The following is a 26,599-nucleotide window of genomic DNA, read 5'->3' on the forward strand; positions in this document are numbered from 1 at the left end:
CCCTCCTGGGGACCAATCAGCATATATAAGGAAAGCTAAAATACCACGAAGCCCACCATGCAATTTCAGAGTTTCCAAGTAGGAACGGTGGCACATCGGGGAGACCAGGTCGCTGGCTAAATGCCATGTGATCTGAAAGTCTCCCGAGGCTTCCTATGGAAAAACACATCCACCACTGACCAGCACTGTGGGCCTGAACAATCTCAGAATGGGAATTATCCCGTAATCACAGTTAAAATGCAAATAGAGTCCCTGGGAGGAGAATCACATTAATTCACGAATATATTGATTCCTTTTCACTCATTTTCCCATTAGCATCAGTTCGTTTCCTGGGTATTTTAAGACAAGCCTCAGAACAGGTATGTGCACATGAGAGAAGAGAGGAGAACAGGTAGCCCCAGAGGGTTCCCAGCCAGCAGGGAGGGAAGTCATTGGGCTTCGGGGAGAGATGCGGGATAGGGTGCTGTCTCTTGTCCCCGTGTCACCAAGCTCACGCCTTCACTGACCCCGAGGCAAGATACCTGGGTCTGTATCCTTCCAGATACAAAACATCTGTAGGACTGCATGGAGAGCTCTGGCTAGCAACATCCGGCTTCAAGCTCACCTGCTCTGCACCGGGTTCCATGCTAAGCACCAGAAAACAAGAGGAAGTGCAGAATCCACGTAATTTTTAAAAAACAATTAAATTATAAGACCTACAAGAAACTGCCTTAGCAGTTGGCCACTTTGGCTCATGGCCCCAGACACTAAGAGGCATCTGTTCACAGTCCTCCACCATTAGGGGATTCTAGAGTGGACTGACTTCACGAGCACACCCCGTTTGCCTGGACTCTGCTCGGTCCTTGCTCACCATGGACGCTCCCAGGCCTGGGGACCCCTTCCTTGTTTCCCATCTAAGTCCCATCCTTTCAGACCCAGACCCAGCCCACTGCCCGGTGGGGAACTTCCTTCAGTGACGCCTTGAGACTCAATGCCCCTTCTTCTCACACCCTGTAGCTCTTGTTCTCCTCACCACTTATGTGGCTCTTTGCAGATGTTATTTTCTGTTGTGACTTAGCTGCTTTCAGGACATTCTTAAGGGAGAGACCACAGCCCATACAGTCAGCGGATCTGGCTGGTACCGCATCCCTACATAGTCACCCCCGAGTCAAAACCACGCAGGCTCAAACAGCGGACTTACTTGTTAGCATTTAAAAACTATAAATCCAGACGGAAAATAGGATATTAAAACAGTAACCACCACGTCCCTCTGAAACGGAATATTCAATTATATCACCCCAGTGTTTCGGTCACATCGCTTGATTTTGTTCTCTTCCTTCACAACTGGACAGACACGCCACCAGCCGGCTTGAGTCCTCTGAGCCACTAATGGAAGTGAGACATTCCCTGTGCCGTCACAGCTCTACAGGGTTCGTAAGACCCACACTGCTTGCTGTTCGAATCGGCACCTTTCGGTTTTCCATTTACTTACACCAAATAACTGTGAAATATTTAAATAATCACACACACACACACACACACACACACACACACACACACACACACTCCTGGGCAAGGACCGCAGCCCCGTTGCTGGAGCCCGGTGACAGGTGCACAGGCCCCATGAGTCACTTGGGATGCGGGCTCCTTGGCTGACGGAACCAGGGAAGCATGAGATGAGGGTCTTTACGGGTGGGGGGGTGGGAGTCAACCCACAATGAACAGAAGTTCCCACTTTAAGATCCTCAAGGACTGCTTGCAAACTTCTGGTGTCCCCCCTGCACCCCCGCTGCCCCCGGCAGGGAGCCCCACCTCAGCCATCAGTGAGGACAGCTCACTTCCACGGAGCACATCCCCTCTCCCCCCACCACCCCCTGAACCATGGCACGCAGCAGTCTGATCGGGAGACACACCGGGAGCCAGGGACCCCAGCCCGGGGGGGAGAGGTGCGCTCCCACCTGCTGTGCCTCTGTATTTCCCAACGGAGAGCCGGTACCGCTCCTTGCTGGAGGCCACCTGGAAGGCATCGTACACGGCGTAGGCAGACTCGTTGGCGGTCTGGAGGTCCACTCTCACCTCGTAGCGAGTAGGGGTGCCAGTGGTGAGATTGTGTAGTTTGTCGAGTCCTGAAAGCAAAGGAGGGGTCCAGGTAACCGATCAGGCGGCGTGTGCAGGCACGCGCCTGCTACCGTCTGTGACTGCCAGCACCGAGAGTTGCCGTGGACTTTCCCTCCTCTGCTCACTCTGTCTCTGCTGGGGGGCCTGTTTTCTCCTCCTGTTCTCTCTTCGGCACAGCCGTGTTTATGAGTGGGGAAACCGTGTCCTCTGGGAAGGAGCCGTCAGGGGCAACCGGTAGGGGAACCTGCCCCCGACTCCTTGTCTCTAAAGCAGAAGCGCTTCCCCCTCTCATCCCCGCATCTCGCCACGTGGACAAGGACGTCAGCCACCACCCTGAGGTCTCTGAAGGAATTCCTGGCCAAGCTGACCATGACCATGACCTACCCTCTCAGACACGGAGTCTCCAGATTACGATTTCTTTAATTCTTCCTTTCCCTGTGGATGTTTGTGGCTGTTTCACTCCCCATGAGTATCTGCTGCACGTTCGAGCAGGAGGAGAAGGGAGAACACCCTCCCCACACTGACTGGCAGGCCTGGAGAGCCACAGGGGCTCCAGCCATGACCCTCTAGGAACGGCCCCGAATCCCAGTGGGCCAACTTTTCTAAGACGTGAAGGCCCCGGGGAGGGTCCCATGTTGCTGACACACAGCATGAAGACCCCCTGGGATGCGTCCACCCCATCACGAGCCCAGCACATGACAGCCTTCCCGGCAACATGGCCCGACCGACACCCTGGTGGGCAGCCTCCTCAGTGTCCTGTCCCTGTCCCTGGGACGTCTTCCTGAACGTGGGGGGCCTTCTAGAGCTGCCCGCACAGCCTTTGAGGGGGAAACAACCCCTCCCCCACAGCCCTCCCGGAATCCCCGAGATGATACCAAGCCAGAACTCCTTCATGGGGTCCCCAAAGCCTTCCACGTAGGTCCGCCAGCGCTTGAAGAAATCCAGCTGCCCAGTGTTGCGCCTTTGGAAGACCTGCCAAGGGAAGACAGGCCTGTCACTCCGACACACTTGAACAGCCATGGCTGAGTGAACGAGGACAGTAGCTTGGACTGGGGGCTGCCCTGAGGTTAGACAGAAGCAGAGGGAAGGTCAGACGGACCGACATGGCGACTGAAAGTGGGACAGAAAGAGAGGGCAAGGGAGCCTTTCCTGTGCTTTGGGCTTGTGGCGCTGGGTGGCCGTTCACTTGGCTCTTGGCTGAGATGGGGGTTCTGAGAAGACAGGGGCTGCCAGTGTGCGCTCACCTGGGACGAGGGCAGTGTGAGGCACTCCTGAGGTCCCCTGGCCACCGAAGATGCCACAGGAGCAGCTGAGCTAAGGGCTAGGGTTCTGAAGAGAGATCTGGGCCAGACTTGCAAAGGTGCGGGTGTGTCTGAGACGCTGCTCAGTGTTCCCCCATCTCAGTGTCCTGTCCCCAGGAACACAGGCGGGAAGTGCTTCTCTTTTAGGTCCCTGGCCAGTCAAGTGGGAGCCACGTGACTCATTCTAGCCAAAGGGCTTTAGTGGGAGCACAGAAGGGCAGTGGGGGGAGGGGGAGTGGGTGCTCTCTCTCCATGCCCCGTCTTCCACCGCCTGTGCCTCGGGGCCTCCGTGAAGGCCACGTGTCCACAGGGCAAAGCCATGAGGAGGAATCAGCCCAAATCTCTGAGTCACCACCGAGAAGTGACTGCCAAACCCACAGAAGGCTTTGCACACACGAGAAGAAACTTCTCCGGTCCTCAATCACTGGGATTTGGTGTTGGCGTGTTAACTACCGCACAGCCCACTCTAGCCTAGTGAACACAGAAAGCCCCGGGGACACAGAGAGGAAGGCGAAACCACTGGAGAGGATGAGAACACCTGAGAAGAAAGTGGGAACTAAAAAGAGAAAATGGCCCAGAATCAAGACTCAGGGGCCTGCACTATACAGCAGCTGGGTGCAGGAGGAAGGATGCACTCATGAAGGAGGAAGGGGAGGGCCTGGGCATGCCGAAGGACAACCAGGAAAATGTGGAACCACAAGGACCACCAGGAGAAAGTACGGCTGATGGTGCCAAAGGCAGGTCAGTGCCAAGGAACACGAGAACTAAGGAACGTGTCCATAGAATTTAGGGAAACAAAAGTCACGAGTGACTCTAACAAAGGCTGCATTGGAGAGAGACGAGGGCAGAAGCGAACGTGGAATGGCCTGAGGAGTGAGTGAGCAGTGAGAACACAGACACAGATTTGGGTACGGCTATTTCTTGAAAGTATGTGCGGCTTGCTTTTCAAAACTCCTTGTTTGGGGGAAGGAAGGCAGTGCCTGTCAGGGTAAACTAGGTTCTTTTACATTAAGCAAGCCTGAAGAGTGCCTACAAGCTAATCACACCTGTGCGCACTACTGGAATGGGTAGTAATGGCCATGGTCCTCATAACCTTGAAAGCCGTGCTAAACACCATCCTCACTGATCACAGAAACGACTCTGGGGTTCTGGAAGGCTGGATGGCATCTTTGTCTCCCCCGACTTCCCTTCATACTCGTTCAAATGCAGAAGCCCCAGCACAAAGCCCCATCTCCCTTCTTTCCACCACGCTTCACCGCAGGTGCCTTGAAATAAAACATGGAACCTCAAATTTGGTACAGTAACTTCCTGATATTTGTGCATTCTTTCTGGTTTTGGGGGGTGGGGAGAAACAGGGAGGGAGGAGAGAAGAGGTGGCCTACAGCAATGCTGACAGCCCACGTGGGAGCTCACCTGTAACTCCTTTCAAAGCCCCAGCCCACCTTTGCTGGCCCAGGAAGCACTGGACTAGGGCATCTCTCTCCAGTAGGCAGGGAGAGCCCGGGGCTCTAAGGCAGACCGAGCCACTGCCTGGCCATCGGCTGGTGAGCCGGTCATCCCTGTTACTGAGCCTCGGTCAGCTGTGGGACAAACAGGGTTAGAAGCGGGAAGGGAGCATCCGTCTCAGAGGTGTGAGGAGAACTCAAGGAGATGGTAAGGGTAAAAATGTTCTCCAAAGCTCTGAGCTGCTGAGCAGAACAGAGGGAATGATTGGGCAAATCATTCCAGACTGCATTAACATTGTGGTTTCTCTCCCCTTTGTCCTTCATTCCAGAGACTCTCGTTCCCCTCTGGGCTGCCTTCATTTCTTCATTGGCTCATCCACTCAGGTAACCGCCATTACAGAGGAGCGTGTTCTGTGCTGGCTGCAGGGCGAGGACCTATGATGCCATTTTCCAGACAGGAAAGTTCAGGAAGGCGATTAGCCACATTAAATTATAATCGGCTGATTATCTAGTGGCAGATGCAAGGATAAAACAGGGATCTCTTCATCTTTTCATCAGAAAGTTTGAAAATACCAGCTTCACTGAGCTCATTTTCCAAAACTCATTTCTTAAGATCCTGGGGCTGTTTATTTCCTAGCACGCTGCCCATTCTGGTCCCTTCCCCGGGACTCTTCCTGTGCTGCAGACGGTGGGATCCCAGGACAGACACCATGCTGATGTTCCTTCTAAGTCAAGTCCGGTTACATTCCCACTAGCATAACTGGTTATGGTACAAGGTCAGGCTCAATTGTGAAGCTGCCCACCTGGGACAGGTGCCTTACAAAGGCGTTCTCCAATCAAGGAACAGTGCTCGGGCATGAGAGGGGTTTGCCCACCTGATTTCCTTTAAGGATTTATTTATTTTAGAGAGAGTGCACGAGTAGGGCGAGGGGCAGAAGGAGAGGGAGAGAGAGGCAAAGAAGCAGACACCCCACTGAGCACAGAGCCTGACATGGGGCTCGACCCCTGGACCCCGAGATCATGACCCGAGCCGAAACCAAGAGTCAGAAGCTTAACCAACTAAACCAACCAGGTGCCCTTCCCTGATTTTTTTCTTTTTTAATAATGCTTCAGTTCAGCTAGGAAAACTCTAAACAATGGTTCTGATGTTCTCTCCATCACTACAGAGATGCAGCTCCGCACTAACTAGCTTTGTCCTTGGGCAAGTTGGTTAACCTTGACAAGCCTTGCTTTTCTAAACAACGAGATCAAGATGTTAATAGCCCATATGTCATGCTCTTAAATCGAGGCTTTAGCAAGATCATTAATCATAATAAATCATAAAAGTGTGAAGGCCAGAGACTGGCACATACACATATAATAAGTTATTATTAAATCTCAATAAATGAGAGTTTGCCTTTTACTATGTCAGATTCCAAGTGAACTGACCCACCGTGATCACCTACCTGTACCTCTTGATCAGGGAGCCTGATTTGACTTGCTCAGAATCTAACCCATTCCCATTCTATGGGCAGAAAACACCTTACAGTGAACTGTTTGGGGGTAAGAGAGACCCCTTAGCAGGTCTGTCTCAAGGCGGGCAGAATTCTACACTCCAGAGATGTCATGGCACTCTAGAACTTAATGTCCTGACTGATTCCCTGGGGAGAAAAAAACGAAATGTCATTTAAATTCCTGTGGAAAGAACTTCTAATGTAGTCCTTAAGACTTGCAAGACAGAAGACAAAGACGGAAATATTCCAGGCATTTAAGTGTTCCCGTCTGGTCCTCAACCCAGCTCGCCTCCTGTGACACCAATTACCTCGGGGTAGGGTTTTTCTGGCCTCTTAATCACATTGGGTTCCTGCCACCCCATGGAGAAAAATTCCCTTAAAAGGATTTTGGAAGCTCCTGGGTGACTCAGTTAAGCGTCTGACTCTTGGTTTCAGCTCGGGTCATGGTCTCAGGGGGGTGAGATGGAGCTTCTCATGGGGCTTCGGGTTCTGCAGGGAGTCTGCTTGACATTCTCTCCCTCTCCCTCCTCCCACTCATGCTAACTCTCTCTCTTTAAATAAATAAATAAAATCTTTTTAGAAAGTAACAGAGCAATGCACTAAGGTCATCTCTCAGTGACAAAAGATCCTCAAGCCCAAAATGGTGGAAACGGTCAGTAAAAGATCTGGCAGAGAAGGTTCCAGGACTCGGGTGTTTTCAAGACTGTGGCAGCTCTGAGCAGAACCCTACAGAATCTCACTCAGTTCGTGCATTCCCTTCAGGAGCCTGGGTCAGAAAACGAGTCTTGGGAGGGGGTGAGGGACTGGTGCTGGTTAGAACGCAGGGTGATTCGATTATTTCTGGAACTGACCTCAGCGTCCCGGTCAGGGTCACTTGCATGAGCAGGCTGTAGAAGGCAAGCTCCTTGAGGGCAGGGATTCGGGTCTGTCTGGTTCACGGCTGGTTCTTGAGTACATAAAACAGTGCTTGGCACGCAGCAGGCACCCAGTAAATACTTGTGGGAAATAATCTGGGGTATGCCCAGGCAGAGAGACGGGCAGGTATCTTTCTAGAGGTTGCCCTGGACAAACGTCTCCTTCCCTAGGGAAGGCTGGCTTTCAAAAAGGCCACCCGAGGCAACACAAACATTCTGCCATGTGTCAGTTAATGGGCGTGAGGCAGGAAACTGGCTTCCAGCCTGAAGAGACTGAGCGCTTAAAACAGAGCTGCTGAAAACAGCAGGAACCTCCCTACGGGTCTTCTCAGGGGCAAGACCCTCCCATGTTCCATTCTGTTCCGTTGTTTTTATAAATCAGTCAGGAATCTCCCTCCATCCGCTCCGGTTACTGCCTTCCAGCCACCAGATACAGCGGCGCGGATGGTAAGTTTCCTTCACTGCTGCTTCTCAGATGGGATCGTCTCATCCGCGGCTGCTCAAGGGTCTTTGCTTTTTCCCGACCCCGGAGCGGACGTGTCAGTGAATGTGGTCTGAGCACTAGGGGCTCCTGCTTCCTCCTTGTGACAGCAGGTGAGGCCACACACTGGTTTGGGGCGGTGAGAGCCTCTGTCTGTTCAGGCATGGGGCGAAGGGGGCGGGGGGGGGGAGGCGGAGGGATCAGAGGGCAGCCCTCAAAGCCAGCTCATCTTATAACTGGATCAGGCCGCAGCAATTGAAGCAGGTGCCATGGGGAGGGGTAAGCAGACCATAGCCCCCAGGGAATAAAACCCCCACACAGAAGAGGGACCCCCGACAACCTGCCAACCTTCCCTCTTTCAGGCTTCAGCCCTTCAAACCCGAGTTTGGCTTCTCAACAGCAGAGCAGGAGGCAGAACTTGGACAAAGGGCTTCAGTTCAGAGGCCCGAGGCCCAAAGAGATCATACGTTTCCCTCTTGGATGGCCTGAGAGGACCCAAAGGGAAAACCAATGATCTGGGAGGCTCCTGATTGGGGGCGAGGGGGGTGGTCCTGAAATCTGGTTCCAATTTTTGTCATTAACTCTTGTAAAGCACCAAGGCACTTCTCCCTGTGGGCCTCCATTGACCTATCTATGAAAGAGAAATGGTAACCCCTGTCACTTATGCGAAAGCTTCTGCAGGAGAGTCATGTGGATGACAGGGCTTGCGAGAGAAGAAAATGGAGGTGACACAACCACAGAGGGCATCATGAGATGCTGATCAACCACAGCCTCCACAGTCATTAACCATTAGCCTTTGTTCCACAAAGCCGGCTCTATCCCAGGTATGAAGTACTTCCGGTGGGGTGGGGGGTGGGGGTGGGGTTAAGTTAGGATCTGTCTGAGAGCCAGCATGAGCTGCCAATGCTCCCCTCCCCCACGGAGAAACACTCACGATCCAGCCGCCTCCATCCGTGTCCATGTCACAGTACACCCGCAGGGGCCGCCTGGAGTCTCCGTGCAGGTAGATGGTGTACATACCACTGGCGACATTGCTATTCTGCTGAACTTGACTGCAGTCTGCAGGATGTGGGAAACGTGCACCAACTAGGAGGCAAGCAGAGAGACAGTGGTGTTAGGGGAAGGGCAAGGAAGGAGGAGGAGGTCTATGCCCTTCTTTGAAGATAATTTCTTTTGTTTGGAAACTCTTCCGTAACCTTCTGCTACATGGCTTCTTCCAACTCTTCACTAAGATCTTATTTTTCTCATGCACCCCACTCTCATCAAATCCCTCAAATGTACTAGCAATAAGGTCACGTTCACATCACTTCCTGCCCTAACTCCCACAAAATAACATTCTGTTCTGCTCCGTTCTTTAGTCTTTCTACCATGAGATGGATTTCATCTGAACCCATAACCCTATTTCTATTGCACCATTTCCAGAGAAATCCATCACTCTGTCCACTTGCTCCTCCTTGGACACCTCTTCTGGGCTCTCCAATGCCCACCCTCGACCATGGCCTCGTTCAGAGTGCGAGAGTCCACGTTACCTGTGGAAAGGCTGGTGGATACACTCCTGCTCCGTCGATCACCCTTAAAGGCAACCAAGGAGACAGGGTAGGTGATGCCCTGCTCAAGGCCTTGCAACTCAAGCCTCTCGTCCCCTCTTCCCAGCTGTACCTCCTACCAAACAAAGGAGACAGGAGACAGTCAGTGTGTCATCCCCGGTGCCCGAGGTGTCAACAGCATTCCCTGGGGCTAATGACAGGAGTTCTCTGAGAGGACAGTGTTGGGTTTCTTTGAGGGCTTCGTGGCTCCCAGAGTCCCGGTGGGTCCCATCAGCTTCCCTGGAGGGTGGTGCCATGGAGATTCACGGGAGCACGAGCTGAGAGCGAACACCAGGTCCTGCCCCTGGGGGAGCACCCCCCAGGTCTCCTGGGAACCTCAGCCTCCAGATGCATGCTGGGATGCCGACTACAGCCACTGAGGCTGGCGATACTGGGCTGACAAGCTAATAAGGGGAGTAAAAGTGACCGCTGATATCTGGGAGGCGGGGGCATAGTTGGCCTTTCAATTCTTCCTTCTGAACCGATCTGACTTCCTCTATGAACACGGGACTAACTTTCCCTGAAGGGCTGCCGTAAGTCATCACTGAGGTCATGAATAAATCCATGTGCCTTTCCTTTTCCCCTTCCTCCCGTCTTTCTTGCCGAGAAGAAAGATGAAAAATCTTGCATCAGAACAAGCTCCCAAATTTGCTGGTCTTCAGATTCCAGGTGGGAGGTATTACTCTTGAAATCAGAGTTAATCGATTCTTTCAATAAACATTTACTGAGTGCCTCTTGTGTGCCTGGTTCCAAGCACTGTAGATACAGTGACAGATGACATGGACAAAAAGTCCCTGTGCTCATGGGGCTAACGTGAATTGGGAAAGACCAGTAATAAACGCAATACCATGGGACAGACGTGTGGCCCGTGAATATGCAACCGTCGGCTAGGGGCAGGCACACACACGGGAATCCTGTGAAATGAGGCCACACGTAGGATGTCGACAAATAACCAGGGCTAGCACCTTTCCTTCCCACAGCAGAGGATCACTGAGGACCAACTCGTTTCTCAACTCGTTACCATCGCCATGACCCTAGCAATCAAGCTGGTGGACCAAGTCAGGGGCTGCATACGGTTGGGGCACATGGGCACCCAGAGAAGAAATGGGAAGTTTCCAGTACCTTAACGGTGCCATCTGGGAACTGGTAGGTGAGAATGTAGCCATCGATCTGAGCAGAGGGGGCTGTCCAGGTCAGCACCCCTCCAGACTGGGTGACCGCCGACGGACGAAGGTTTCTGGGAGGGTCGATGTCTGTACATAAAGCCAAGGAATTATGCTTACTAAGTATTATTACAACTAGGGCAAGACAGTGTTTGATGTGTTGACCTATTTCTCCCTACTTCTCCCGTTTCTTTTCCTCCCTTCCAGTAGGGAGTCGTCTCTGCTCTTCCTTGCCACCAGCCCCTTGTGGCCTCCATCTCCAAAAGCACACACCCACCGAGGACAAGCGGATTACGAAAGTCGGGGTTAGGTGGGTAGCAGACAGAGTGAATCCGTGCTCCCGTGCCTCCCCCTCCCCAAACCGCAGACTCTCCAAGAGTGGCAGGTGGGAGCAATCTAGGTGAGCGGACGGGTTCTCAGTGACTGCAGGGCTCCCAACGTGGCACGGGAAGCCGAGAGAGTGCAGATCTGAGAAGGCCCTGCGTGCAGAAACTGGGCAAACTCAGCAAACACCTACCTGGAAAGATGACCAAACCCCTCGACGCCCGCCTCCCTGGGCCCGGCACTGGGAAACTACCTGAGTGCGACCCTAAATTTGCTGAGATTCTGACCACATAGCACAGAAATACAAAGTTCTGTCTCCTGCCTAACTAAATGTGCGGCCTTAGATGCCTCACCCTGTACAGAAAGCCTGGGGAAGCAGGGCGTGAAGGAGAGAGAGAAGGAAAGGGAAGAAGAGGAGGAGGGAAAGCAGAGCTTTTTCCTCTGCCTCTGAACACGGGGATGCGTGCCTGCGCCCTGTGGACCAGGGAAACTCAGGCTCAGCAAAAATTCCAGTCAACACCATATTAATTGGTCAGATGGCTCATTTTTTTTTTAACCAAATAAGATACTGAATGAAAATTTCCATTTTGAAAAATCATCACAGAAGATGATTTTAATTTAGAGGTTCCCAAAAAAGACGTCTCCAGGCTATTTTCTCCCCAGTAGCATTTCAGCTGAGAACGGAATTGCGATATTTTAATAGAAATCAGGCAGCTGTTGTTTTGAATTAGGATGTTTTGACAAATTTTGAGTTTCAGTAACATCAGCTTGGTCTGACTTTCTAGAGCATAACATCTGGTACGGATTTTATTCTTTCCATCTCCTGCAAAACTGAGTTTCCTGCATTGAGAAATTAAAGCAAAAACCTTAACTATTTAAATATCTTAAGCTGGCCTCTGTTACTGCTCTGACTGCCCACCCAGGCTTGAGAGCTCTGCCTTGGTTATTTCCATGTTTCTCTGAAGCAGAAAGATGGTGATATTGTTGCCTTTAAAAATGGCAAGAGTGAAAGGAAGAGAAGATAATGAAGGAACAGAGGAAGAAAGGGACAAGGGAGACAAGGGAGACAGACAGAGAGAGAGAGAGGGAGAAAGCGACTAATTACCCCTAGAGACCCGCACTGGGCATTAGGGAGTTTTTCTTTCTATACACTTTAGTTTGAAAATTTTTACCATCAGTATACTTTACTTTCTTTTATTTAAAAACCCCTGCTAATTGTAACTGATAAAGAAATTCAAGACACCCTCTAACTCCAGTGGCCACACACGATGTACCCCGCCAAAGGGGGGACGGCCAGGCCTTGCCCAGACCGTCCCCAGAGGCCCAAGGACGTCAGGGAGGGCCCAGTGAGCTTCCCAGGTCCCAGCAAGGGGGATGAAAAGAGAAGGGCTTCCCAGCCTCCCTCTTCTCCAAACTGGGGCTGAGGCCAAACGGGTTCGAAAGCCCAGGAAGAGAGCCTGGGAGCTGGGCAGTGTGGAGGGGAATGCGAGGGAGGCTACGTTTGCACAAGCACCTGGAAGAGCCGCACCGGCTGCCTTTCACACTGTCTCCTCTACACCTTCTTAATCAGAGCCGTCTGGCCGGCAGAGTACCTCAGAGGGGGGAAGAGGAAACCCCTCTGAGGAATGCCTCAGGTGAAGCCGCTGCCCTCCCCTGTTCCCCTCTGCACCCCCAGGTATGGAGGAAGACTGTCCTGATGGACATACACGGTTCCTTGTCCCCAGGTCCTCACAGTACCTGTCAGGGCCGTGGTGTCGGCCTTCTTGCTCTCCCGGGCCCCCTTCTGGGCCCACACCTGGACCATGTATTCCATACCCGGCCTCAGGCCCGTCAGGGAGGTGGTGCTCTGCTCCTTCCCCACGGACACCTCCCGGGTGTCGCCATCAGCCGAGGTGTAGCGCACCATATACTTGTCGATGACGGCTTGCACTGGGTCCCAGGAGATGGTGGCCGTGTCCTCTGTCACCCGGTAGGTCACCAGGTTTTGGGGGCTGTCAATTTCTTTTTAAAAAGGAAAGTCCGAATTTTAGAGCCTGAGGGAGGCCATCCCACCACCCCATCGCCAGGAGCCCTCCATTCAAATTATCTTTAATAATGATACAATTCCATTGAAAACAGGCGTGAAAGGCCCCTAGTTTCCATTTTCCAAGGAAACCAACCACTGGATATTACAACTGAGAGGAATTAGATCTTCAGCAAGTTCATCAGTATGGAAATTTCCTGTCTCTCTCGTTTCCACAGAAGTAACCAAAAAAAGTCTCCTGAGCCACAAGAGAAGAGGCCCAAACAGCAGTTGAAACCGCCTCTTCGTTACCTCCATGGGATCTGGTTATTCGGTTTCACAGACTCTCAGAGCTGAGAAATCAGATCTTCAACCTTCCTTGCCTTTGATCGAAGGGGAGCATGGAGGCCCAGAGAAATGAAAAGTCTTGCCCCAGGTCCTGCTGTTTTCCGTGATAAAACCCCGACAAGCCCCTCTTTGCTCTGACTCGTGAAGCCTCCCACCTTCTGAAGGACTTTTCTCCTTTTCGTCCGCGCTCTCGCCAGCACCCCTGGTCTCTCCTCGATCGTCGTTCCCAGACCACAGGCTCTAGGACCTCCTGCCCCTCTGACCCGTTAACTGGCAGATTTCTCATGAGAATGAGGTTCGCCTTCACTTCGCTCCTCCTCTCCCGTTCGATCCTTGATCAATGAGGTCTGGCACTCTTCCCCAGCACGCCACTAGAACGCTAGGATTCGTCACCCCCAGCTTCCCACTGCCAAATCTGATGGACGCTCGCCATTCTCATCTTACTGGACTTCTGAGCAGCATCCGACAGAGCGGATCCACTCCCTCTGTCTTAAAACACTCTCGGCTCTTGACTTCCATGAACACACCCTTCCCTGGTTTTCTCCCAACTGTCTGACCCTTCCTGGGTCGTCTTCATTAGAACCTGGATGACCACCTCTCTACACTTCTCCCTAAGAGACCTCAACCATGGCTGTGGCTTTGCACACCAACCAATGCCCTCAGCTCCCCGATCCGTGACCCCCCATCTTGCACCTACAACCGCATTTCTACCACGGCGCCTCATATGTACCGGACACGTGACTGGTATTTGTGGAGTCAATAAGAAAGTCACTCACTCAACCAAGGAATCTCACCAGCTTCTCCAGTTTAAACCTCAAAGTCTTCCCATTCCTCCCTGAGCCTACTTACCTCTCAGGCTCCCCTCAAAAAATGTTGCCCCAGCCTTCCTTGTTGCTCAGGCCAGAAATACGGGTCATATCTGTTCACTTTCTTCCCTCACCACATCTCATCCATCAACAAATACTGGCATTACGCCTCCAAAATCTATACCCAGATAGCCCCCTCTCCTCTTTCACAATGGCTGTTGTCCCCTCTCGCCCGGATTTTATACTAGACTCTTCACTAACTTTCCTGATGTTACTCCTGTCCTGTCCTCCATGGATTCCCCTCACTGTGGACTGAATAAACTTTTTTAAACAAACGCCACATCACGCTGCTCTTCTTCTGATGAATACGACACGCTCCCTCCTGCAGGCACCGTGCGGTCCTGTGTGAGTGACCCCGCCTCCTCCACCCCTCATCCCACACCACTTCCCCTCTCACCCTCTCTGCTCCAGCCCACCAGCCCCTCTCAGTTCTACAACCATCTTAGCTGTTCCAGCTCAGGGCCATCACACACACCCTTTCCGTTGCCAGAAATGGTGAGTTCTCCCCACCATCCATTCTCCCCTTCCTCCATGAGCATACCGTCCAATGGACCTCTGTGTAATGATGGAACTACCCTGCACTGTCCAATTCAGCGGCCATTAACCGATGTGGTTACTGACCACTTGACATGTGGCTAGTACAACTCTGCAAATCATTTAATTACTTGTCATTAGTTAACATGTAAGGAGGCCCATGCAGCCAGCGGCTACTGTGTTGGACGGGGCAGCAGAACAGAAGTGGAGGCTGGACACATGACCGTCCACTTGAAGACTTCACTCCCCAGCCTTTCCGGGAGGGAGGTCTGGTGCTGGGACTTGGATCTGGCCAAGAATGGAGAAAAGTGAAGAATGTGGGCAATGTTCCGGTTCTGCCCTTCCCTTTCCACTGCTGGAATGGGGGGAGGAGAGTAGAGGATGGAGGTGACGCCCCATGGATGAACGAACGGCAATACAGGAGGAGTCTGGCTCTCCCGTGCCATGGACTCACCGTACCAGCCTGGCCCACTTACCCTCTAACTATTCCACAAGAATAAACTTCTCTCTTGTTTAGGCAAATGCTCTTTGGATGTTCCTGTCTATGTGGATCTTAACTATTACCCATCCCATCCCTTCTAAGAAGCATGCCTGCCCTGTAATTCTTTATACCTGCACCATGTTCACCTCTTTCATAGAACTGACCATAGTTTATGGTTATAAGTTTCTTTGCTTGGTGATCACCTGTCTTTCCCACTGGACTTTAAGAGAGTAGGAATACTTGTTTTGTTGGCCGCTGTATCCTAGGCCTGCCATGAGAAGATGCTCGTCAACACCTGAAATGAACACAGAGCTCCAACCTCCCAAGGTCACACTTGCTCCTCTAAGCTGCGCACTATTCATCAAGTTGGACCTATGCAAAACAGCTTGTCACAGAACAATTCTCTAACCCACAGTTTTGAGGAGCACAGGCTTGGCAAAGAGTTTTAAGACCTTCACAGGCCTGCTCAGTACAGAGTCTGTGACTATACTTTGATTTTTCTTTAAGTGAATGAGGTTTTCTATGGCAAACTTACCTAAAACCGTCCCTGAGTCCCAGACCCCAAAAGCAGAAGTGGCATCATTCGGCAACAATAGAGCAGCCTGCGGTGAGGACCTGAGTCTCTTTTCTCCTCCCTCCTGTTACCTGTCAGGGCCGTGGTGTTGGCCTTCTTGCTCTCCCGGTCCCCCTTCTGGGTCCACACCTGGACCATGTACTCCACACCCGGCCTCAGGCCCGTCAGGACGGTGCTGCTCTGCTCCTTCCCCACGGACACCTCCCGGGTGTCGCCATCGGCCGAGGTGTAGCGCACCATATACTTGTCGATGACGGCTCGCACTGGGTCCCAGGAGATGGTGGCTGTGTCCTCTGTCACCTTGTGGGTCACCAGGTTTTTGGGGCTGTCAATGTCTAAAAGGAAAAGTACCGATCAACGTGCACTATTAATAGTACAGTATAGTATAGTAAAGAACCTCGGGGTCATTTTTCTTGGGGTGATACTCTTCTGAGTCTTGTGATTTCCCCATGACCTATGCCCTGACTGCTTCAGTGAGACGTCCTCTCCCGAGGCAGACTTTGACTCCCCAAGAAGAAAGCACAGTAAGCCACAATCTACAGATCTACACTATCACCTCCACTAAGAATTTAATAAAACAAATTTCCTTATTTACTTAGTAAGCGAATGTCCAACTCCCACTAGGTACAAGTCCTGGTGTTAGGTAGTGCACAGGGCCCAGTGGAAGAAGACACAGCCCATGCTCACAAGCAGTAAAAATTTTGTTTCTAGAATCATGTCAACAAAGACCTCTGATTACATACAAGATGATTCTAATAGCCAGAGGCACATGTCAACTCCTAGAGGCAGAGGTCCACCTCCTATTCCGCTCAGGGTTCCCACAGCCTTGTAGAGAACAGAGCACAAGGTAAATGTACAACATACCTTCTTAAATGAATCAGCCCATTGAAAACCAGTTTTAATATGCTTTACATACTGTGGATGCACTTGTAATGCGGGTTCGCTGGTTAAATCACTAGAGAAATATGGCCTCACGGTTCTTTCACAATCGATTCAGAATAGAACACAGATGTTGCCTTTATCCTTTAAACCAGAATTACCACGACTCATTCATGCCAAAGCACACCACACATATCTACTTGCTCTGCTAGATGTAAAGTCTATTTCTCAAAGTTGAATTTTCCAAATGTTATCATTAACTTTTGATTTTCATCTTCTGTTCTCACTAAAACACAATGAGAGACCCTTTATACTGTGCACAATGAAATATTCATGCACTCAGAGAAAGAGTCACGGGGCAAGACCATCCAATCGTGGCAAAACTGGAGCTTGAAACTCCCGCTTGGATCTGACTTGTAAGGAAATGAGTTAAAGGAAAGTGAGGGAGGGTGTGTGCATTCTCTTATGAAGGAACACGATCCTCCATAATCCGGCTCCTCCATAAATCATCTAGTCTGCTGGTGTCAAAGCAAGAAAACAAATTGGACCAGCCATAGGCTTAGTCCTCCATTCTTGATGCTCCATTACCTGTTGGGGCCTTGGTGTCGGCCTTCTTACTCTCCCGGTCCCCCTTCTGGGTCCACACCTGGACCATGTACTCCACACCCGGCCTCAGGCCTGTCAGGACGGTGCTGCTCTGCTCCTTCCCCACGGACACCTCCCGGGTGTCGCCATCGGCCGAGGTGTAGCGCACCATATACTTGTCAATGACGGCTCGCACTGGGTCCCAGGAGATGGTGGCTGTGTCCTCTGTCACTCGGTCGGTCACCAGGTTTTGGGGGCTGTCAATTTCTTAAATATAAAAAAAAGTATTTGGAAAAGCCTAAGCTTGGAAGCCATGGAAGAGATACCCACAGCCCATCACTGTCATTTTCATCTTCTAGGACTCTCTTCCCACAAGGGAACAGTATCCCCATCCGGAGTCGGCTGGGAGTCAAGGGAGAAAGTAACCCCTGGCTCCCAATTTCAGAAGACTATGCATTGCAAACTTCACATATTTTCTTGGCTTTCCACTCCCCCAAATGTGGAAGGAATGACATCTTCTTAGCAACATGATGGCGCATCAAAACCATGATTAAACGTCTGCCCTGATGTTCAGGGAAGCCAACGTATCGTTTTCTCAAGGGCTACTTCAGAGCCAGTCACTCTAAAAACATTATCACATGTCCTGCAGTGGTCAAGGCCTATAACATCTCCGTTGAGTCTGCTGAGCACAGGGCTACCATGCAACTTCGCCTCTCCCTTCCAGTGGGTTCAGTGGCTTCGTGAGCAGATCATCACTACCAGGCCGAATGATGGCTACCAGCTCTCGGCGCACTGAGATCACCACGAGAGCTCACTGTCCTTTTTGATCTTTAGGACTCTCTTTACAAAGTCTCTCATCTCAGAGCACATCTTTGGTACCACGCACACTCACATCCACAGGCTCAAAATTCAACTGCGATTGACCACCTTTCTCTAGTTACCTGTTGGGGCCTTGGTGTCGGCCTTCTTGCTCTCCCGGTCCCCCTTCTGGGCCCACACCTGGACCGTGTACTCCACACCCGGCCTCAGGCCCGTCAGGACGGTGCTGCTCTGCTCCTTCCCCACGGACACCTCCCGGGTGTCGCCATCAGCCGAGATGTAGCGCACCATATACTGGTCAATGATGGCTTGCACTGGGTCCCAGGAGATAGTGGCTGTGTCCTCTGTCACCCGGTCAGTCACCAGGTTTGTTGGGCTGTCAATGTCTGAAAGGAAAGTTAAAGTGAACTATCAACAAGCACCAAAGAGTAAGACCATGTTCCTTGCAGGGAGGTAGTTTCCTGTTCTTATGTTTTTCTCATCTCCTATGTAAGTTTTCAGTTGTTTCATGAAGGTAGACCTTCTCTCCGTAGTTAGACTCTTGGATCCTCAAGGAGGCAGCACATGACAAGAGAATAAGCACTAGATCCAAAGTCAGAAGAGCAAGGTTCTCTTCCAGCCCAGAGAGCAGAGCACAGGGACAGGAAAAGCCCAGAGCGGAAGCAACAGACCAGGGATCTAGGCCCAGCCCTGTCATTCACCAGCTGTGGCCCTGGACAGCTAGCTCTGAACCTCAACTCCTTCTTTGTAAAATATGGGTCTTACTATCTAGGTATTAAGTTACCATAATATTCCATGAATATTCCATAAATCTGACTCATGAGTTATCAGCTAATTTCAAAAATTATTTATTTCTCTGTATTGGATGTTTCTGAACTGTAACATGGGGATATTGATCTCTGAGCTACCCATCTCACCAAAAGCCTCAGAGGACCAAGCAAATGAGGAAGACAACCATCCTTTGTTGCTGGTGGGTATGTAAAATAGTGCCAGCATCCTGGAAACATTTTAGCCATTCCTCAAAAGGTTAAATATAGAGTCACCATGTGACCCAGCAATTCCACTCCTACAACTGAAACACGTCCTCACAAAAATCTGTATGCAAATGCTCATAGTATCCTTATTCACCACAGCCAAAAAGCAGGAACGACCCAAATGCTCATCAGTGACAAACAGATAAACACAACATGTTACTGCCATCCAGTTGAATTTTATTTGGCAAAAAAAATAAAGTGGTGACATGCTACAACATGGATGAACCTTGAAAATATTACATGTAGTGAATAAAGCCAGTCGTAAAAAGTCACAGGTTGTATGGATCCATTTATATGAAATGTCCAAAATGAGGAACTCTATAGACAGAATGTAGTAGTTTCCTAGGCTGGGGGCAGTTGGGGTGGGACTGCTAATGGACAAGGAATTTCTTTCCAGAGTAATGAAAATCTTCTGAATTAGATACTAGTAATAGCCATGTAACTGTAAATATACCAAAAACCACTGAATTCTATGCTTTAGAAGATGACATTTTATGGAAAATAAATTATATCTCAATAAATGTACTCTCTAAAAAAAAATGAGAAGGGGCGTCTAAGTGGCTCAGTCAGCTAAGTGTCCAACTCCTTATTTCAGCTCAGGTCCTGACTGCAGGATCACGAGATGGAGCCCCGCATCAGGCTCCATGCTGAGTGTGGAGTCTACTTGAGATTCTCTCCCTGTCCCTCTGCTCCTTCCCTTGCCACCTCTCTCTCTAAGATAAATAAATAAAACCTTCTTTAAAAATGAGCAAAGTGAGATGAAAGAGCTTTACAAATTATAAATGAACACAGTATGTAAGTGCAACCTCAGGATCCCCAGAACAGAGCACACCATCCTCCAGAGAGGATTTACCTGCTAAGAAAACAATAACCCTTCCTTATCCCAAAGAGATCAGAGCAAAAACCATTTCCCTAAAGTACTAGGCTCACAGATCTTAACATATATGGTTTCTTCCTATCTTTTCTCTTTCAAGTAGAAACATTTCAATGATTGAACACAAATCAGAGGAATGGTGAGTAGATGGGCCCAATCACCATTTATCTTTCTTTCTAAGACCAAAGTATGAGGCCACGGGTAAGCTCCTGAGTTTGAGATGATGTGTAAAGGGAAGAAGAAGGATGGTGTCTGCTGTCTCTTATGAAGGGACACCATCCTGCCCTTTCATAAACCATCTAGTCTGTTGGTGTCAAAGCAAGAACACAAAACTTGACCAGCCATAGGCTTAGGCTTTACATTCTCCAAGAACAATGCTCCATTACCTGTTAGGGCCTTGGTGTCAGCCTTCTTGCTCTCCTGAGCCCCCTTCTGAGCCCACACCTGGACCATGTACTCCACACCCGGCCTCAGGCCCGTCAGGATGGTGCTGCTCTGCTCCTTCCCCACAGACACCTCCCTGGTGTCTCCATCAGCCGAGGTGTAGAGCACCATATACTTGTCGATGACAGCCTGCACCGGGTCCCAGGAAATGGTGGCTGTGTTCTCTGTCACCCGGTCAGTCACCAGGTTTGTTGGGCTGTCAATGTCTGAAAGGAAAGTTAAAGTGAACTATTAACAAGCACCAAAGAGTGAGACCATGTTCCTTGCAGGGAGGAAGTTTACTGTTCTTGTGTTTTTCCCATTTCCTATGTTAGTTTTCAGTTGTTTCATGGACATTGACCTTCTTTCCATGGTTGGATTCTTGGGATCCTCAAGGAGGCAGCACAAGACAGTAGAATGAGCACCAGATCCAGAGTCAGAATATCTATGACCATGCACATCCCAGCTGCCTCTGGCTGGGCCTCAGCCTTATCATCTATAAATCTGGGGTTGAGGTTGGATAGACTTTAAAGTTCCTTTGAGCACTAATGTTCCATATGTACACCTAATTTCATAAATTACTAATTTGTTTCATGACCCTGGGTAAGTCACCTCACTTCTCTACATTTATAAAATACAATTGCACTATTGTACATATCTTGCTGGGTGGCTTTGAAAACCAAGACAAAAAGTATCATGTAAAAGGGGGCTGAAAATATTGAATATTAGTGTCTATAGAAAAGAAAAGGCAGAGCAAGATAACGTTAATGTATATCCTGGAGACTTGCTGTATTAAATGAGGTAATAATAATTTGCCCTTTATGACAGTTCTTGGTGCAGACTAGATGCCCAATGACCATTAGCTATTATTAATGATCTCACCCTGTTGATAGTTTATGAATGAAGAAGATTATGCTCCCCCACACCATGCACACAAGAAGGTATTCAAAAATGGAGTCACCAAGAAAGTAACAGCATGTCTTCATTCCAAATAGTTCATTGCAAAAGTCATTTCCCTAAAATCCTTGCTTCTAGGTCCTGTCACAGATGTGCAGTGGTATGATCAAGCAGGTCTCTCTTACCCTGGCTTGGGATGTGACCCCAAGAAAAGCAGAATCTACATTCCAACCTGACAGCCCACAGCCAAGGCAGGACCAACAGTCTTGTGGCCCTTGGCTGACCAACCATCTCCAGACTATAAAAGAAGTTGGAGGGACGCCTGGGTGGCTCAATTGGTTTAGCATCTCCCTTTGACACAGGTCATGATCCTGAGGTCCTGGGATGGAGTCCCACACTGGACTCCTTGCTTACCAGGGAACCTGCTTCTCCCTCTGTCTGCTGCTCCCCCTGCTTGTGCTCACTACCCCCACCCCAGCCAATAAATAATTAAAATCATAAAAAAAAAAAAAAAAAAAGGAGAGAGAGAGGTTGGAGAGGCCAAAGAGATGGGACTTCAAGAGTGGATTTCTTTGGGTGGAATTACACTGTGAGCTTCATGGGTGAGACCCAAACCTCGAATAACCATTTGCAATGGGATCCCTTACAGAGCTGGTGATGCATGTCCTGGAGCAAGTATTCTCAACGAGGAATGACTGGCAAGGTCTTGAGACTGACTTGGTCACAGTTCAGTTTGGGATGGGGAGGCTCCTGGTGTCTAATGGGTAGAGGCAGCCTCCAGTGGACAAGACGGACCCCAGCAACAAAGAATTATCCAGCCAAAAATTTTAGTAGCATCCAGGTTGAGAAAGTCTGCCCACAACTTGGGGAACACCATGAGCTGGTGTCTGACATGGGCCTAAAATATCTAAGAGGAGAGAGAATGGCTGTTTGCTCTGGCGCAGAGCGATGGAAAGCTGTTGCAAAAGGGTGGTACATCCGGGTGAATGGGAAAAGGGTGATGCATGTTCCCCATGGACCCAACATGAGCCAAGGAAAGAAGGGCCCATCAGGGATGGTTTTAGAAGCTGTCCAAGAGGCTCAGGCAGATGGAGAAGGTGAACCCCCCAAGAAAGGCACTGGAGTGCACCCCCATGCGTGCAGGTGGAAGAAAGGGAGCAGGTAACTGGCAGGAGAGACACATCTGCCGACAGGATCACTAGGACCAAACACTGGAGTGGAGGAGGGCAGCTAAAGAACATGCAGAAGTGCTCCATGAGGGAAAACGTTAGCTTTAACACTCATCAGGACCCACGACAGGCCCGGGGCAGCTGTGACCATCATAGTCAAGTAAGACACCTTACCTCTCCTCCTCCTGAGCCCTGATCTCTCTCCAAGCTGTGTCAAACACACAGGTCAGAAATCACAGTTAGTGTGCTGGAAGGGGGGGCCTGAAGTAGCAGAAGGGAAATACAAGAGAAGCTGAGCGCACCCCCTTCCCAGGGCAGGCAGCTAGCTTGCCAATGGCCCAAGCAGATGGTGGGAAGAATCTTTAACTTTAAATGAAGTATGGGGGGCGTCTGGGTGGCTCAGTCATTAAGCGTCTGCCTTCGGCTCAGGTCACAATCCCAGGGTCCTGGGGTCAAGCCCCGCGTTGGGCTCCCTGCTTAGCAGGAGGCCAGTTTCTCCCTCTCCCACTCCCTCTGCTGTGTTCCCTCTCTCACTGTGTCTCTCTCTGTCAAATAAATAAATAGAATTTTTTAAAAATTAAAATTAAAAAAATAAATAATTGAAGTATGGATAATTACTAAAATGATACATGATGGGAACTAAAAGTGATCAGGTATTTGCTTATTTTTAGCTAATAAAACATGGTTATTATTTTTGCCTAAAACATTCATCCAAAGGCAGAAACAGAGAACAAGCTCCACAGAAAGTGTTTCAACAGTAAGGAGGGAAAACAAAGCATGTTCAGGCTCACAGTCAGGCTCCCTCCACAGCGCGGGCACTTGGGCTTTCCACTGTATTTATTCCTTATCAGGGAAGCATTCACTGTGTTCAGAGCACAGAAGATGCACAAGCAGAGAACAAAGAACTCTGAGTAATCATATCAGTCTTTAAAGACCAAAGTTTGAAGACAAGATGAGCTATAAATTCTTTTTTTTTAAGATTTTATTTATTTATTTAACAGAGAGAGAGAGATCACAAGTAGGCAGAGAGGCAAGCAGAGAGAGGGGGGAACCAGGCTCCCTGCTGAGCAGAGCACCCAATGCCGGGCTCAAACCCAGGACCCTGAGATCATGACCTGAGCTGAAGGCAGAGGTTTAACCCATTGAGCCACCCAGGCACCCCATGAGCTCCGCATTCTAAGAGAAGCCATGAAATCGAAGTAAGGGGTACATGTGGACTCTGCAAAGACACCAGAACCTCACGTTCTGCCAAAGTCACAGAAGGAAAACCAACTGACACAGATGATGAGTTCAGCAGTGACACAGTGATGATGTGAGCTCCCTTACCTGTGGGGGCCTTGGTGTCAGCCTTTTTGCTCTCCCGGTCCCCCTTCTGGGCCCACACCTGGACCATATACTCCACACCCGGCCTCAGGCCCGTCAGGACGGTGCTGCTCTGCTCCTTCCCCACGGACACCTCCCGGGTGTCGCCATCGGCCGAGGTGTAGCGCACCATATACTTGTCAATGACGGCTCGCACTGGGTCCCAGGAGATGGTGGCTGTGTCCTCTGTCACTCGGTCGGTCACCAGGTTTTGGGGGCTGTCAATTTCTTAAATATAAAAAAAAGTATTTGGAAAAGCCTAAGCTTGGAAGCCATGGAAGAGATACCCACAGCCCATCACTGTCATTTTCATCTTCTAGGACTCTCTTCCCACAAGGGAACAGTATCCCCATCCGGAGTCGGCTGGGAGTCAAGGGAGAAAGTAACCCCTGGCTCCCAATTTCAGAAGACTATGCATTGCAAACTTCACATATTTTCTTGGCTTTCCACTCCCCCAAATGTGGAAGGAATGACATCTTCTTAGCAACATGATGGCGCATCAAAACCATGATTAAACGTCTGCCCTGATGTTCAGGGAAGCCAACGTATCGTTTTCTCAAGGGCTATTTCAGAGCCAGTCACTCTAAAAACATTATCACATGCCCTGCAGTGGTCAAGGCCTGTAACATCTCCGTTGAGTCTGCTGAGCACAGGGCCACCATGCAACTTCGCCTCTCCCTTCTAGTGGGTTCAGTGGCTTCGTGAGCAGATCATCACTACCAGGCCGAATGATGGCTACCAGCTCTCGGCGCACTGAGATCACCACGAGAGCTCACTGTCCTTTTTGATCTTTAGGACTCTCTTTGCAAAGTCCCTCATCTCAAAGCACATCTTTGGTACCACGCACACTCACATCCACAGGCTCAAAATTCAACTGCGATTGACCACCTTTCTCTAGTTACCTGTTGGGACCTTGGTGTCGGCCTTCTTGCTCTCCCGGTCCCCCTTCTGGGCCCACACCTGGACCGTGTACTCCACACCCGGCCTCAGGCCCGTCAGGACGGTGCTGCTCTGCTCCTTCCCCACGGACACCTCCCGGGTGTCGCCATCAGCCGAGGTGTAGCGCACCATATACTCGTCGATGATGGCTCGCACTGGGTCCCAGGAGACGGTGGCTGTGTCCTCTGTCACTCGGTCGGTGGCCAGATTTGTGGGGCTGTCAATTTCTTGAAGAGAGATGAAAGAATGTAGCATTTACCAACTCTCTAGTTCCTATAAGGCCAGCACATACACAGACAAAATGATGATCTCGACACATTTCAGAGTCTGTTCTATGCCAGTGATTGGGATAACTTAAGGGTTTAATTAAGCAAGTGGTCTGAAATTCCAATAGCACTTAATGAAATGTGGCATTTTCAGACAAAGCCAAAATGGTCTCAGCTCTATAAACTCTACCCATAAGTAGCCTTTGGATTAAAAAAAAAATGGTCTTCATATACAAATTAGAAATTTACCTTTACCCTGGATTTTTATAATACACTCTTTCAGTTCCTGACTCCTTCTACCTGAAAGCAATTATATTTCAGTAAATCTCTGCGTCAGCTCTAGTATTTTCTTTGGGAAGAAAAATATCCTGGAAGTAGGAGCTGTCAGTTCTTTCCACATAAAACATTATGTCTGAGGCCAGAGAACCAGAAGACTTAAATTGATGGGATTTGAGGTCTGGGAGGATAAAAATAATCCTACTTGCAGAATCTGTCTGGGCTTCTATGCAGTTAAACTGGGTTGGAATCCGGGCTCCAGTGTTTCCTAGTTGCTAACTTGGGCAGACTATAAACCTTACCTCTGGGTCCCCGCACCTCCAGGAAGGAGGAAAGAGCAGTGTGTACTTCACAGCTTATGGCAAATCATGAGTGAGATATTCACATGGTAAATGCTTAAATATAGGCTCTTTGTTATTGCAGGTGCCATTTGAGGCCTGAAATACCCCTTTCTCCTTAAAATGTGAACCCCTGGAGGTGGAAATCCAAGCAGAAGTGGGTGATTAGCATGCCTTTATAGTCCTGTTTCAAAAACCACCGCCTCGGGGGCACCTGGGTGGCTCCTTTGAGTGGTTAAGTATCTGCCTTCAGCTCAGGTGGGGCTCCCTGCTCACCCAGGAGCCTGTTTCTCCCTCTGCTACTCCCCCTGCTTGTATTCTCTCTCTCGCTGACTCTGTCCAATAAATAAATACAATCTTTTTAAAAAATAAAAAAAAATAATATTCAAAAGAGCCACCTCCTCAAATGGCTGAGCTCTCCGTGACAGCAACCACATTTCCAGCCTATGCACTATCGCTGGATGTGCACAGCCAGGTCGCGGGGGTGAGGGGAGGCACACCCAAGGGAGGCAGCTCACCTCAGGAAGCAGAGAGTTCGGAAAGTGCTAGGGACAGGGGACAGGGAGGAGTTTCGCTCTGGCTTCTCATCCTTCACTACTCCACCCTCATGGACCCGGCCACCATCAACACCACTTAATGATTATTAAGATAATTCCATATTAAGAGAAGAGAAAAAAAACAAACCCTGTCCTATTCTTATACTCTAAGCCTTTACATATGCTGCTCCCACTGCTCACGCCCACCCATCTACCCAGACTCTGCTCAGGTGTCTCTGCCTCCTCCAGCCTGCCATGACCCCTCTCCCATCCCAGTCTGTCCTAAGTACCCTTTTTCCTGGTTCCCATAGCTCCAGGGATGTTTGTGGGCTCTAGAAAGACATAACTCATGGCCCTTTATCTTTTCTGCTTGTCTTCTCTACCCGGACAGTTGTGAATGCCATGAGCGTGAACTAGGTCTTTCGTATCTGCACCCCAAGAGCTTGGCTCTGTGCCTGACAGTGCCAGCAATGCCCCATCCCAGGGGCTCCCCATAATCTGGGGTGCTAGCTGACACCACCCCCACGAGAGAGGGGAAGCTTCTTCACTATTCAAACTTCTACTATCTTATGAAGACTGACCCCCGCACTTCC

General features: G+C 50.0%; 1 protein-coding gene across 1 annotated transcript in view; it reads right to left on the reverse strand.

Annotated features, from left to right (window-relative positions):
- The window catches only part of LOC111150918 (tenascin N), a 51,829-nt gene that overhangs the window by 5,955 nt on the left and 19,275 nt on the right, over window positions 1-26,599 (reverse strand). Inside the window, exons 7-18 of the mRNA XM_022508606.1 lie at window positions 24,554-24,817; window positions 23,616-23,879; window positions 20,187-20,450; window positions 18,015-18,278; window positions 17,077-17,340; window positions 15,681-15,944; window positions 12,542-12,805; window positions 10,440-10,570; window positions 9,261-9,393; window positions 8,666-8,817; window positions 2,973-3,069; window positions 1,938-2,105 (exon numbers count right to left, since the gene is read on the reverse strand). Coding sequence (XP_022364314.1) covers window positions 1,938-2,105; window positions 2,973-3,069; window positions 8,666-8,817; window positions 9,261-9,393; window positions 10,440-10,570; window positions 12,542-12,805; window positions 15,681-15,944; window positions 17,077-17,340; window positions 18,015-18,278; window positions 20,187-20,450; window positions 23,616-23,879; window positions 24,554-24,817 — 2,529 coding nt within the window. The remainder of the gene's footprint in view (window positions 1-1,937; window positions 2,106-2,972; window positions 3,070-8,665; window positions 8,818-9,260; window positions 9,394-10,439; window positions 10,571-12,541; window positions 12,806-15,680; window positions 15,945-17,076; window positions 17,341-18,014; window positions 18,279-20,186; window positions 20,451-23,615; window positions 23,880-24,553; window positions 24,818-26,599) is intronic.

This window comes from Enhydra lutris, unplaced genomic scaffold (genome assembly GCF_002288905.1).
Source record: "Enhydra lutris kenyoni isolate GAN:26980312 unplaced genomic scaffold, ASM228890v2 scaffoldscaffold24, whole genome shotgun sequence".
NCBI lineage: Eukaryota > Metazoa > Chordata > Mammalia > Carnivora > Mustelidae > Enhydra > Enhydra lutris.